Source organism: Nematolebias whitei, chromosome 17, assembly GCF_014905685.2.
Source record: "Nematolebias whitei isolate Nwh7 chromosome 17, NemWhi1, whole genome shotgun sequence".
NCBI classification, from domain to species: domain Eukaryota; kingdom Metazoa; phylum Chordata; class Actinopteri; order Cyprinodontiformes; family Rivulidae; genus Nematolebias; species Nematolebias whitei.
The window spans coordinates 30,926,889-30,939,556 of record NC_056514.1 but is presented as its reverse complement, the minus strand read 5'-3'; the positions used below and the strand labels follow the sequence as shown (position 1 = coordinate 30,939,556).

The 12,668-nt window shown below is 39.7% G+C and overlaps 1 protein-coding gene across 1 annotated transcript in view; it reads left to right on the top strand.

Annotated features, from left to right (window-relative positions):
• Positions 1-12,668, top strand: part of LOC119424024 (testican-2) — a 59,371-nt gene that overhangs the window by 36,545 nt on the left and 10,158 nt on the right. Inside the window, exons 4-6 of the mRNA XM_037691482.1 lie at positions 1,916-2,030; positions 9,847-9,946; positions 11,106-11,214. Coding sequence (XP_037547410.1) covers positions 1,916-2,030; positions 9,847-9,946; positions 11,106-11,214 — 324 coding nt within the window. The remainder of the gene's footprint in view (positions 1-1,915; positions 2,031-9,846; positions 9,947-11,105; positions 11,215-12,668) is intronic.

Here is a 12,668-nt window from a genome sequence, read left to right as displayed (position 1 = left end):
TTTGAGCGCCGTTTACCACAAAAAATTGGATCGAGGTCAGTAAGCACAACCAGAATTAATATATAAGGTGCACCGGATGATAAGGATCACTGTTGATTTTTGAGAAAATGAAAGGATTTTAAGTGCGCCTTATAGTCCGAAAAATACGGCACTCTGAGTGTGACATCTTGAAGTATTGCATGAGATATTTGACTGAAACATCTCCAACTCTGTGAAGAATATCTAAGACTGAAAGCCTGACATGAAAGGTGGTGGGTGATGTGCATTCCTCTATGTAATGCTGTAATACCATAGGTTCATTGTGCACTTCCACCTTCCTCTTTAAAGCATGTAGTCACTAGATGTGCAAGAACCTGGCTGTCAGCAACCATGTTGACTGTAAAGCAGCTGCTCAGAGCTGTCAGGATTTCACAGCTGAAGTTTCTCTCAGCACCTTCCACCTGCCACTCAGTCTTAAATTTATGTTTAGTTTTTTTTATCCGAGGGAAAGGTGGCAAAGGGACTGCAAAGGTGCGACATCCACTTCTCAGCGGCCTTGACCATTGGCTGTGAGGAAGGTGGAGGACGTGGCGCTATTTCCATCTCCGTCGATTGGTGTGAAAAAAGGCTGGCATTGAACGGCTCGACTTTCAGGAGATGGGAGAGAGAGACTGCAGAGAAAGGAGAGGGAGAGGATAAATATAACAGAAAGAAAGAAGGAAAGATGGAGTGCGTGTTTCTGTGAGAGTGAGGGGAGGCAGGATGAGGAGGGACAGTGATGGGTTGACGTGGAGGAAGTGAGATGTGGCGAGTCGAGAGGAGAAGATGCTCAATCAGTGCTGTCAGGTTCACTTCCAGTCAGAGACAACTGGTACTGCTGAGGAAGATGTGCTGCTTCACTAATGACAGACAGCCGCCGACTCTTTTTGGCAGTTCAGACAATTGACTCATTTGCACACACAGCCAGAATGATTTTTCGCCGCGCGTGTAATGATGTTTACTGCACATGCTCGTATAAACTATAGCGTTGTGATACCGGAAGATGATTTCATCCATTCATCCATTCATCCATTATCTTCCACTTATTCCAAAGTCAGGTCTCGGGGGCAGCAGCTTGAGCAGAGAGGTCCAGACATCTCTTTCCACAGCCACCTCTTCCAGCTTTTCTGGGAGGATTCCAAGGCATTCCCAGGTCAACCAGTCTCTCCAGCGTGTCCTGGATCTTCAGGATCTCCTCCCAGTCGGACATGCTTGAAGCACCTCCCTAGGGAGGCGCTCAGGGGGGCATCCTTACCAGATGCCTGAACCACCTCAACTGGCTCCTTTCAATGTGGAGGAGCAGCGGTTCTACTCTGAGTCTCTCCTGGATAACTGAACTTCTCATCCTATCTCTACGGGAGAGTCCAGCTACCCTGCGGAGGAAACTCATTTCAACCGCCTGTATCCATGATCTCATTCTTTTGGTCACTACCCAGAGCTCATGGCCATAGGTGAGGGTAGGAACGTAGACCAACCAGTAAACGGAGAGTTTTGCCTTACAGCTCAGCTCTCTCTTCACCACAATGGATCGGTACAGAGTCCGCAATACTGCAGACACTGCACCAATCCGTCCGTCAATCTCATGCTCCATTCTTCCCTCACTCGTGAACAAAACCCCGAGATACTTGAACTCCACTTGAGGCAGAACTTCACTCTTGATTTCAATTGGTGCGAATGCACAGAACTTGATTTTACAAGCAAACAACAAAAAAAGCAGTTCTTTTGTTTTTTTTCTGTACAGGTTTGCAATCAATCTGTCGAACACATGTTCCATGTCAGAAGGAAGAAAACGCTGCCAGGAGCTCAAAACGACATTAACAGAGATAGTAAAGCGAAACGTCTCAGGTGTGATTGACAGCTCTGTGTTGACGGTGCTCATTCTACCTTGCGTTTACAGCTGTCGACACCACCAAGGACCCGTGTCAGAACGTGAAGTGCAGCCGGCATAAGGTGTGCGTCGCTCAGGGCTACCAGAGAGCCACGTGTATCAATCGCAAGAAACTGGAGCAGAGGTAGGAGGTTTCAGTCCTTAAATCACAACGTGCCTCGATTAATGTTTGGGAAAAGATGCTGAGGGCAAAGAACCAAACGTCTATTCCTGTGATGAATATTTGTCAGGTATAAAAGCTGTACAACGTCTGGGAGAATGTTGATTACATGGTGTCATTACAGGAACATTACTGACAAACAGATTTTTCTATGTTTGAGAAAACTTACAATGTAGATAAAGTAGCTGGCGAGCCAGTATGTGCCACCATCTCTATGGTTTGACATCAGATTCTGCACCGATATCCACCATTTAACAACGAAACCAGAAGTTAGCATTATGGTTTCACTGATAACTTTAGCTTTAAACTGCCTTTAAATTTTTGATTATTTAAGTAGCAATTTATTATACAAGCATTAAATTGTTGACAAGGATAAACTGTCGTCCTTGAATTACTTGCCATGTGGTCTTATTACAGCGTGTAATTTTTTTAAGGCAAGAGAAATAATACACCACGTTTCGTCAAACACGGATTTGACAGGTGACAATCAAGAATAACCTTAAAAGTCATGGGAATGATTCCAGAGTTCGTCTAAAGTACGGTAAGATAAAATATGTTAAGATACAATACGCTAAGATAGAACTTTATTGATCCCACAGGAAATTGTTGTGCCAGAGTTTCAATACAAAGGAACATACACAAGGAACCACAGAAGATATAATAATAACAATAATAATAATAATAATAATAATAATGTGTTGTGTATTGTCATCATTGTTTGTTCCCATACAATGGTGAAATTGTCTCTCTGCATTTAACCCATCCACCACCAGGTGGTGCAGTGGGCAGCTATTGAAAGGGCCCGGGGAGCATTTAGGGATAGGGTGTCCTGCTCAGAGACACCACGATATGTGCAATGACTGGGGATCGAACGTGGGACTTTTGGGTCCCGATAGAATATAAAAATACCAATAATTAAGGTCCTAAACAGGCCAGGTGTGGACAGAAGTTATCTAATTAATTATCGCAAGAGGTGGAACACCTGGAGAGCTGGTGCAAAGAGAATAACCTCCACATCAATGTGAAGAAGACAAAGGCGATGATTGTGGACTTCAGAAGGAACGAAAACATCTACACCCTCCTAAACATAAGAGGATCTGCGATGGAAGTGGTCTCCAGATACAAGTACTTGGGTGTACACATGAATGACAACCTCAGCTGGAGCAACAACACCACCAGCCTGATCACGAAAGCTCATCGGAGACTCTACTTCCTCAGGCGGCTGAGGCGAGCTGGTCTGGGAAGCTCAGTCCTCACCTCCTTCTACAGGTGTGCAGTGGAGAGCATCCTGTGCTCCAGCATCAACGTGTGGCATGGAGGCTGCACAGCTGCAGAAAGAAAAGCTCTGCAGAGAGTGGTGAAGGCTGCACAAACGACTGTCGGAGTCGGCCTCCCCACCATCACAGACATCTACACCTCCAGATGCAGGAAGAGGGCTACCTGCATCATGAAGGACTCACTCACCCAGCACACACACTTTTTGCCCCACTCCCCTCAGAAAGGAGGTTGAGGAGCATTAAGTGTAGAACCACTAGACTGAGGAACAGCTTCTACCCTGAGGCTGTTAGACTCATGAATCTCTAACTAGAATAATCACTGTGAAAAATCACATCATGTTGCTGCTGATCTGTTTAAATGTTGATGTGTTCATGCATGCACATCCGCTCACAGACTCATGTTCATGTTTGTGCTGATGTTCAATGTTTTATGTTATGAGTGCTTAGTGTATATTTAGTTGATGTTTTTCTTAGTTCATATCTTAGATGTTATTACTGTTTTTCTTATACATTTTATTGTTGGATGTAACTGGGACCCTGTGTACATACTTTCGCTCCACCACATGTACCACATGAGGTGCGAATGACAATAAAGAATCTCTGACTCTCTGACTCTCTAATTATTGTCTAATTTTCATTTCCCCCGATATGTAGCTGAAATGATTGTAAGAGGAGTGGTGACGCGGAGGTTAGAGAAGGTAGGCCTGTGATTGAAAGGTCCCCGGTTCGACTCCCCGGACCGACAACATAAAAAACTGTTTGTGAAAAAGGTGAAACTCCAACACCTGCCTCCACCCTCATTTATCCCACTCTGGGCCCTTGAGCAAGACCCTTAGCCCCCCCCACCATCTGCTCCCAAACAGGTCTCTCTTGAAAATGAGTCCTTGTGTCCTTGTGACTCAATGAGACTACCTGTGTAAATAAAAAAATGCTCCTTTCAGTAACGATCTTAAAGATTATCTCATGTGTTCATATATATATATATATGTGTGTGTGTGTATGTGTGTGTACATATACATACATGCATGTATATATACTTTTTTTTTTTACTCAAACACTTGATCAAGGATTCAAGGATTTTTTTTATTGTCATACTAGCTCACATTTTCTTGTTTATGGTACAAAATTGGACTCAGGTCCCAGACCCAGAAGCATAACAATTAACAAATAAATAAATACAAAAGATTATAAATATATAATAAATAAAGTTAAAAAAAAAGTAAGATGAAGCTGAATTAAGTGCAGCTTAGGCCAGTAAAGGAAGATTATTGGATAACTAGATGAACTCTGGGCTCATTCCCATGAGCTTTAAGGCCGTTCTTGATTGACACCTGTCAAATCTGAGTTTGGTGGTGTATTATTTCTCTAAAGTCTTTTAAGAGCTTTGATTAAGTTTTGAAACATTATTTCTTAAATTAATGAATGGACTAATGAAGTAATGAATGTTACCTACTACCTTTCAAGCCACAGTTTAAGACTGAAATCAATTTATGCAAAGAAATGACTAAATTTTAGCCATTTTATTCAATCCCTGAAAATGACCAGATTATGTTAACCAGTTGTATAACCAGTTATTACTTCCTGAAAGTTTCATTAAAATCTAGCCACTGGTTCATGACGTATTTTACAAATCCACAGACTTTATTCCAGAGGGGCAAATTAAAAATAAAATGAAAACATGTTGCAGAATCAGTTTGCATTCTGCCAATGTGTTGGGGGTGACTCTCAGCTACTACCATGCAAACTTTGTCAGTATTTGTAAAACTAGCTGAGTTATAGCCATTTTCTGTGTTTGCTAAAGTTGCTTAGAGCTGGCGGCCCACTTAACTAAAATCTGAGGACTTGCGTCAGCAGGCTAGCAAACGTTTCTGTGGATATTGCACCACCCTGTTCATGCTAACCTCTAATCAGTAATGATTCATCAGAACGTGTTTCAGAGTTGGCAGAAGCACAACTTTACTAATCAAAGGATATTTTTTTTAGATGTTTTATGTTTTTATTTTAGAGAAAAGGGAGCTGTCCTGAGATCACCTGCCAGTGCTGTCAGAAAAGTTGTACGCTGAACGCTTTAGCAGGCGAGGGCAGATCATGTGCAACAGCTTCTACCTTTGGATTATTGACGTGTGGAAAACACTCGGCATGTGCTGCTCGTATCAGGCGCGTTCAAGTGTCAAACTGAGTTTCAACGGGAGCGACGAGGTTTGGTGAAAACAAAAAACGATGAACTGAACCAAGTTTTGAGGACAAAAACTGAGAAAACTCAGATTGTATTTCTGTGGACTATAGGTTTTGGTATTAGAAATATTTTAAAAACAACACATGCAAAATGTCCTAATTATGGATCGGCTTAAATATGAATTAATCAGCTTCTAGAATAAACAAACAGAAAGCCACTGTGAAAGGATTTCTGTTTGTGGGAGGATCAAAGGTAAACGGTGAACACTGCGGTTTTTTTAATGAGGAAAAAGTTGAAGAGGTCGGTATGTGCTGGCTTCAGGAATAAAAGTATTTTTAATACGCAATAAAATATGACTTTGGTTAAAATATGACAGCGTTTTAATGCTTGGAGAAAATTTAAATGTTTAAACACATTGCCTTGGTTTTGTCAATAATAAGTTTATAACGATTTAACATTTTGACTTATTTTTTTAATGGAAAAAATGCATTCAGTGGACTTTATGAAAAGCATGCTTTTGTTCTGGTGGGCAGATTTTTCAGGAAATTGAATAAAAGCATCACTAAAAGGAAATTACTCTTTTGAATAAAAAAAAAAAATTCCATCCTGATTTTTTTTTTGTACACATTTTACATAATAATCCCAATAAATTGTAATTAAAAGAATCATTTTGATTAAAAAAATGCACAGCTCTTCTTTGTGTGCGACTGCTGGCGAGTCCAGTTCGTGCAAAGCGTGAAGAAATCTTAATCTAACATTGTGCACAGTCTGTGAGATGGATTTTAAACTGTACCTAACAGTGTTTACACCAAGAATGAAATAAATTGTTGAACACGGTTTGGAAAACAGCAGTTATGAGTTAGTACCAGAGCTCCAAACGCTGCAGCAGCATCCACTCTGAGGACAAGTGACTCTGATTGTGTTTAACACAGAATGTATAAGACCATCTTAACATTCAGTCCTTTCAGTGACACAGAAATATTAAAAAACATTAAATAAATCTAAATCTTTTCACAGTATTGACTAAAACTAATAAGACGTATACTGGACTTTGTGCTAAAAGTATTCTACTAAACATTATAAGTTGATAACTGTGGCAGCTTTAATAAACATGTCATTACAAGTAAAAACAAATAAAGGCCCAGAATTTATTGAAGGAATGCGTGTTTTACGCAAAACACACTAAGATCATTACGTTGAAGTGTTTTCACATTCTTGAAAGATGCAACACTTAAAGTTTGTGTCGATTACTAGTAGCAAATATCTTAAACTGGACTGACATGAAAAGTTAGCCATGCAATGATTACTTTATGAGAGTTTCATTAAAATCTCTCAAGTGATTCACAAGATATTTTGCTAACATACAAACAGTGTTGACTCCAGCAGTTAACGCTAAAGTTCTTAGCAAAGATCTTGCGCAACGTGTTGTTGGAGTATGTGTCGTGAATGACTCTCAGCTACTCCCACACCAGACTTCAGTCAAATATCTGCAAAAACCATGAAATTGTAGTAACTTTTGTGTTCTCTGATGTGAGTTAGCTGTGGCGGCCATTTTAAATTGGGTTGACTCCAAATGGTAAAGACTTAAAGACGTATCTTCAGTGATTATTTCCTGAAACATTCATTAAATTCTGTGCAGTGGTTTGCACGACGTTTTGCTAACAGACAAACAGAGTTGACTCCAAATCTTTATTGGCAAGATTTTAAACAACGATCTTGCTCAATCGTTTGGCACTCAGAATATTTGTTTGGGATCAGTTTCAGCTACTCCCACACCAAAGTGTAGCTCAATATCTTTAAAAATGAATGAAGTTATAGTCATCTTTGTGATTTTTAAATTCAGCTGGCTATAGCAGCCATTTTGAGTCGGGCTGAGTTCAAAAGATAATCAGTTGTGCAGCTACATTGCACCATAACTTTTTGAGAGTTTCATTATAATTCCTTGCGGTGGACGATGGGATATTTTGCTAACAGTCTGACGCAGACATTGTCCAAACTTTGTCTTTGGGCGGCAGGTGATAAGAAGTAACGGAGGCTGAAAGAAAGACAGGCATATGTGCTTAAATTCCTTTTCTCGCAAAACCTTTTTATATTTTTGTTGTAAACATTAGCGTAAAGCATTTGTCTGCACTCCTTTATTTCATTGCAAATGCAAAACAAATGAGCAGGGCGGCCGTCTGAAGCGAATTAATGGAGTGAGTTATTACCACCAGATGAGTCTATCTGCTGCGACAGGCGCTGATCTTTTCCCATTAAAGTGCTTCGTTTACAGAGTTACTGCAGAGGTGAGAGGGCCACGTCGAACAGCGGCTAATAAGTAGGAATGCAACCACAACAAATCATCGCAGCAAAAAAAAAAAGTTGTGTTCAAAGTATCCAAACATCAATAAGCAGCTTGATTTGTTTTTCTATTTTAAAAAAGATGTAATAAAAAAGCAGTTAGGGAAGATGTGGAACTCTGAGCGTAGCAAGATGGAGGATATTACATCTGTTCATCCATATTGCAGAAATATGTTCTCGCTCGTATTTATTTTTAGTTTCTCACTCCAAAAATCAAACAGTGGTCTCAAAATGAACTTCACTTGGTGGTTGCTTTGAAATAAAACAAACCCCCCCCCCCCCAATAAATGTTGTCTTTAGTATTTGTAATATCTACCATACTTGCTGCAGTACTTGTCGCACGCCGTATAAGTCGCATCGTCCAAATATTTCTAATAAAGTGGGGAAAAAAACATAAATAAGTCGTGGATTGGCTGCCAAATGGCGGCCGCGGGAGCGTGCATGGAAGGACTTTAAGAATTTAACAAGATTAACACTTAAAAACAGTTATTTGTTTGCTCGAAATTATAGAAAAGATGCGTATCAGTTTGCCTTAATAAATGCAGTTTAACTGCTGCATTTCAAAAGCTGATTCGTGGCTGCGGGAGCACACAAAGGGAGGACTTGCTGTGCATTTCTTTAAAATTTACCAAGATAACCACCTAAAAACAATTATTTGTTTGCTCGACTTTATAGCAAAGGTGTGTCTCAGTTGAACTTGTTCTTAATAAATGCACTTTAATGATCAAATCAGCTGCATTTGTTAAGAAATCAGGTCTCTCTTGTAAATGAGCCCCTGAGGCTCAATGGGATTAACCTGTCTAAATAAAGGTTGAATGAATGAATTTCACCTGGGCGGCACGGCAAAATGCAGCTGATTTGACATTTGCTCCAGGAGTTCCGGAGTGAGGTGAAAGTGGCTCTGTATGGCAAGCCAAGTGTCTCATAAATAGCCACTTTTACCTATTAATGAGACACTTGGCTTGCCATTTTACTTGAGCGCCCTCTAGTGGCTGAAAATGGTAGTGTTCAATATTTCCGTGTCGGAATAAATGAAATCATCAGATCTCAGCCAAAACTTGGATTATTAATATGGGGGAAAAAAAACATAAATAAGTCGCTTTAATGTATAATTCTCAGGGCATGCTAATTTATGCAAAAAGGTGCGACTTATACAGTGAAAAGTACGGTATCTCTGTGTTGTGGTTCAACTGAAGGTCACTGGGCTACATAAAACTCACAAGATCATTACATCTGTTCATTTGACATCTACAGCTGAGATTAGACATCTACAAGTTATGCACGTTAGACTGAACTGCACAATTTTAAGGTAGTGTCTCACTGTTGGAGACTAGATGGATGAGTGAATCATAATTGCTGGAAAATTGTGAAAGAGCTTGCAGATTTTCAGTTGCATTCTCACTGAATTTGGAGTGTTTACAACGTGTCAGCGAGCATTTAGACGCTGTTTAGAGTGGACAGTTTTTTAAGACTCAGTATATTTTCGTGTGCATGGCTTGTAAAACTTGTAAACTATTGTTGTAGCCTATATTGTACCCACCTTGGCTCACTTTGTACCCACTGTGGCAGCTTCTTTGCTCCCATGAATGTGTAAAAATACAGCACTCTTGAGACAAATATGAGACGACACCAGCAGCAACAGCCCTTAAATTAAATGACTCCATTCATATTCACCAAATTCATGCAACAAATGTGTTGAACCACAGAAATTTCAAGGTTTGAAGGGATATATATATTTTTTATCTATAGCCATCCATTTAGGGAAAAGATTAAACCGGATTCCTAACAGATACATTTCAAAGCAGCATTTAAATATTGATGTTTTTGCACACGGTGAAGTGTGAAGCAGATCCGGAAAGAAATGCCTCATCTGAGCCACATTTGAACACCAAAAACTAAAACACGGTTATCTTTACAGCAACACAGACAGGAATCAGATATCTTGAATGCTAGAAAACCTTACTTTCTTTTCTCCTGTCATGTTCAGAGTCAAACAGCCGGAGCTTCATGAAAGCAGCTGCAAGCCTTGTCCTGCAGCTGCCTCTTCACCTGTTTGTGGCTCTGATGGACACAACTATGCCTCAGAGGTAAAAACATTTATAACTTGCAGCAAATTTCCCCTTTAAATGCACACTTTTGGTAACACTTTACAATAAGGTACACAAAATTTGCTTAACTACTAGGGATCGCCTAAGGAACAAATCAGGAGTTAATGGGTAGTTAAGCAGTACTTACTGGGGAACACACAGCCAAGCCTTATTCGGGGACTACTGGTTTGTCACCACAGAAACAGAGGAGAAATTACCCATGTGGGTTCTGAATAAACCCTGCACCAGTGAGGTCACAGCTTATACTTGTCAAAAACCCGTTTCCTAGTGATTACTGATTTTATTACCCATTAGCTCCTGATTCATTCCTCTTTATATTCTTTGGTAACTACCCATTAGTTCTTGATTAGTTCATCTTTGTTTACAAGGTAACTAACCAGTAGTCCCCTAATAAGGCTTGGCTGTGTGTTCCCCAGTAAGTATTGCTTAACTACCCATTAGCTCCTGATTCATTCCTCTTTGGTTTCCATGTTAATTACCCATTAGTTCCTGATTAGTTATTTTTCGTTTCCCAAGTAACTAACCAGTAGTCTCCTAATAAGGCTTGGCTGTGTGTCTCCCAGTAAGTACTGGTTAACTATCTATTAACTACTCATTTGCTCCTGATTCGTTCCTGAGACGTTCTCTAGTAGTTAATCAAATTTTGTGTATCTTATTGTAGTTACCACACTTTTTAGTTTTCACCTTATTTTTTGTCCCTTTCCTTGACCACTGAAGTGTTTCAAAAACCCGAGGAAAAAGGAACTGAGTGGTCATGTCATCGTTTTAAATAACGAGAGAGGAGACCAGTCAAGTACAGTTTCCTGCTGCGCTGACATATACGTGGGCGCAGCAGGGCAGCAGTTCATCACTGCTCACAGGAGGACAAGTAAAAAAAGACTCAGCGTGGCCCTATGATTAATGACTGACGTTGTTCTCAGCGGCATCACTGTAGACCGGCCCCAGCCAGAGCTTTATTGATTTATGTGGAGTTTTTTTTTTTTTTCATTTTGACCTTGCATGAAAAGACGGCGGAAGATGACAGCTCATTCTTGCTGCCTTTTCTTGAAGTGCAACGTCTCGTCTGAATGAGCAATCTTTTTCCTGCCTCGTACCCTCATGAATATTTGAACTGTGTTCGTGCCTCTCTCTTTTTCAGTGTAAGCTGGAGCAGCAGGCTTGCCTCGCAGGCAAAGACCTGAGGATCATGTGTGCTGGATTTTGCCCCTGCACCTCCGGCCCCATTACAAACACTGACATGAAACATGGCAAGTTCCCTTCTTTACCTGAAGGATGCATGCATCTGAGTTTAGTTCAAATTTTCTTGACGTGAAGTTCACTAGTATGAACCATCAATATCTTACCTGTTGTAGATAGCTTTTTGAATGGCCTCAGTTTTGCGAAATAGACTTGAATTCTGACCAGGCTGATGAGCTAACAGCTAATTCAAGCAGGACAAAGGTCAAAAGGATTGTTTATTGCTGAAAACAACTACAATCTCAAAAACTTTTATAGCAGTTTATAAACCTTTACACAGCTGTCAGTTTTGCATCACACAGATATTCAGACGTGAAGTCTGCATCACAACTGCTACAGCTAGCTTCTGATGTTACTACCGGTAATTACACTTACAAATAACCACAACATTTCAGGTAAATAACTGTGCAATACAAAGTTGATACAAATGTAAAAGTTTCTAAGACTGGCTTTACAACAACAACCACTATGACATTTATAAAAATGGGAGTTGTTTTTAAAGGGATCATCTGGTAACTTTTAAAATTATGCTAAAGCAGCTAACTTTCACAGCAGTTTGTTGAGAGAGAGTTACTTTTTAAGCCTGAAAAACAACATAAATGGGCTTTTGTTTGACTAGCTATTAGCTTAGGTTGGACGAAAACTTGAATCCTTTTCTCCACAGTACTAACTACTGATAAGTATTTGACAGAACATAATTTCAAAAGTGACTAGAATATTCCTTTAAGACAACAGCAATCCAATTTGGCTTTAGCACTGTTTGCACTAGGAATTAGCTCATCGATGTGTTTAGAAATAAACTCAGTTTCTCCAGATCAAGGTCATTCAAGGAGCTATTCCCGACAGGTCCAGTATTAATTGTTCATAATCTTTTTATAGAACCTCATCTTAAAAGTACGACAGAGTATTAGGGCCACGCTAAGAAAAAAAATTTACATTACGAGAAAAAATTCATGAAATTATGAGAATAAAGTTGTACAAGTATAAAGTCGAAATATTTTGAGAATCAAGCTGTAGTATTACAATAATAAAGTCATAATATTACGAGAATAAACTTGTAATATGTTTCTGGGTCGGCTCACACCTGCTGTGGACAGCCACTGTGAGTCACTGTGTTTATGTAGTAGTCCGCAACCACTTTTAGGTCACTGTTTGTGAAATATGCCTCCATCCACATTATGTGACAACTAAATCTGTTAATGCAGCCATTAATTGCAATGCCATAAGGCTTGAGTTTATCATAAGAATCCATATGCAACAGTGCGTTGAACCCCCTGCTATTGTACTGCCGACGTCAACATTCATCATTTTACCGCAGTTGTAAGACTGCATTTTCATGTTGGAGTTCTGATAATATTATGAGTTTATTCTAGTAATATTATGACTTTATTATCATATTGTTTTTACTTTATTCTCATAATACTACAACTTTATTCTCATAATATTACATTATTCTCGTAATATT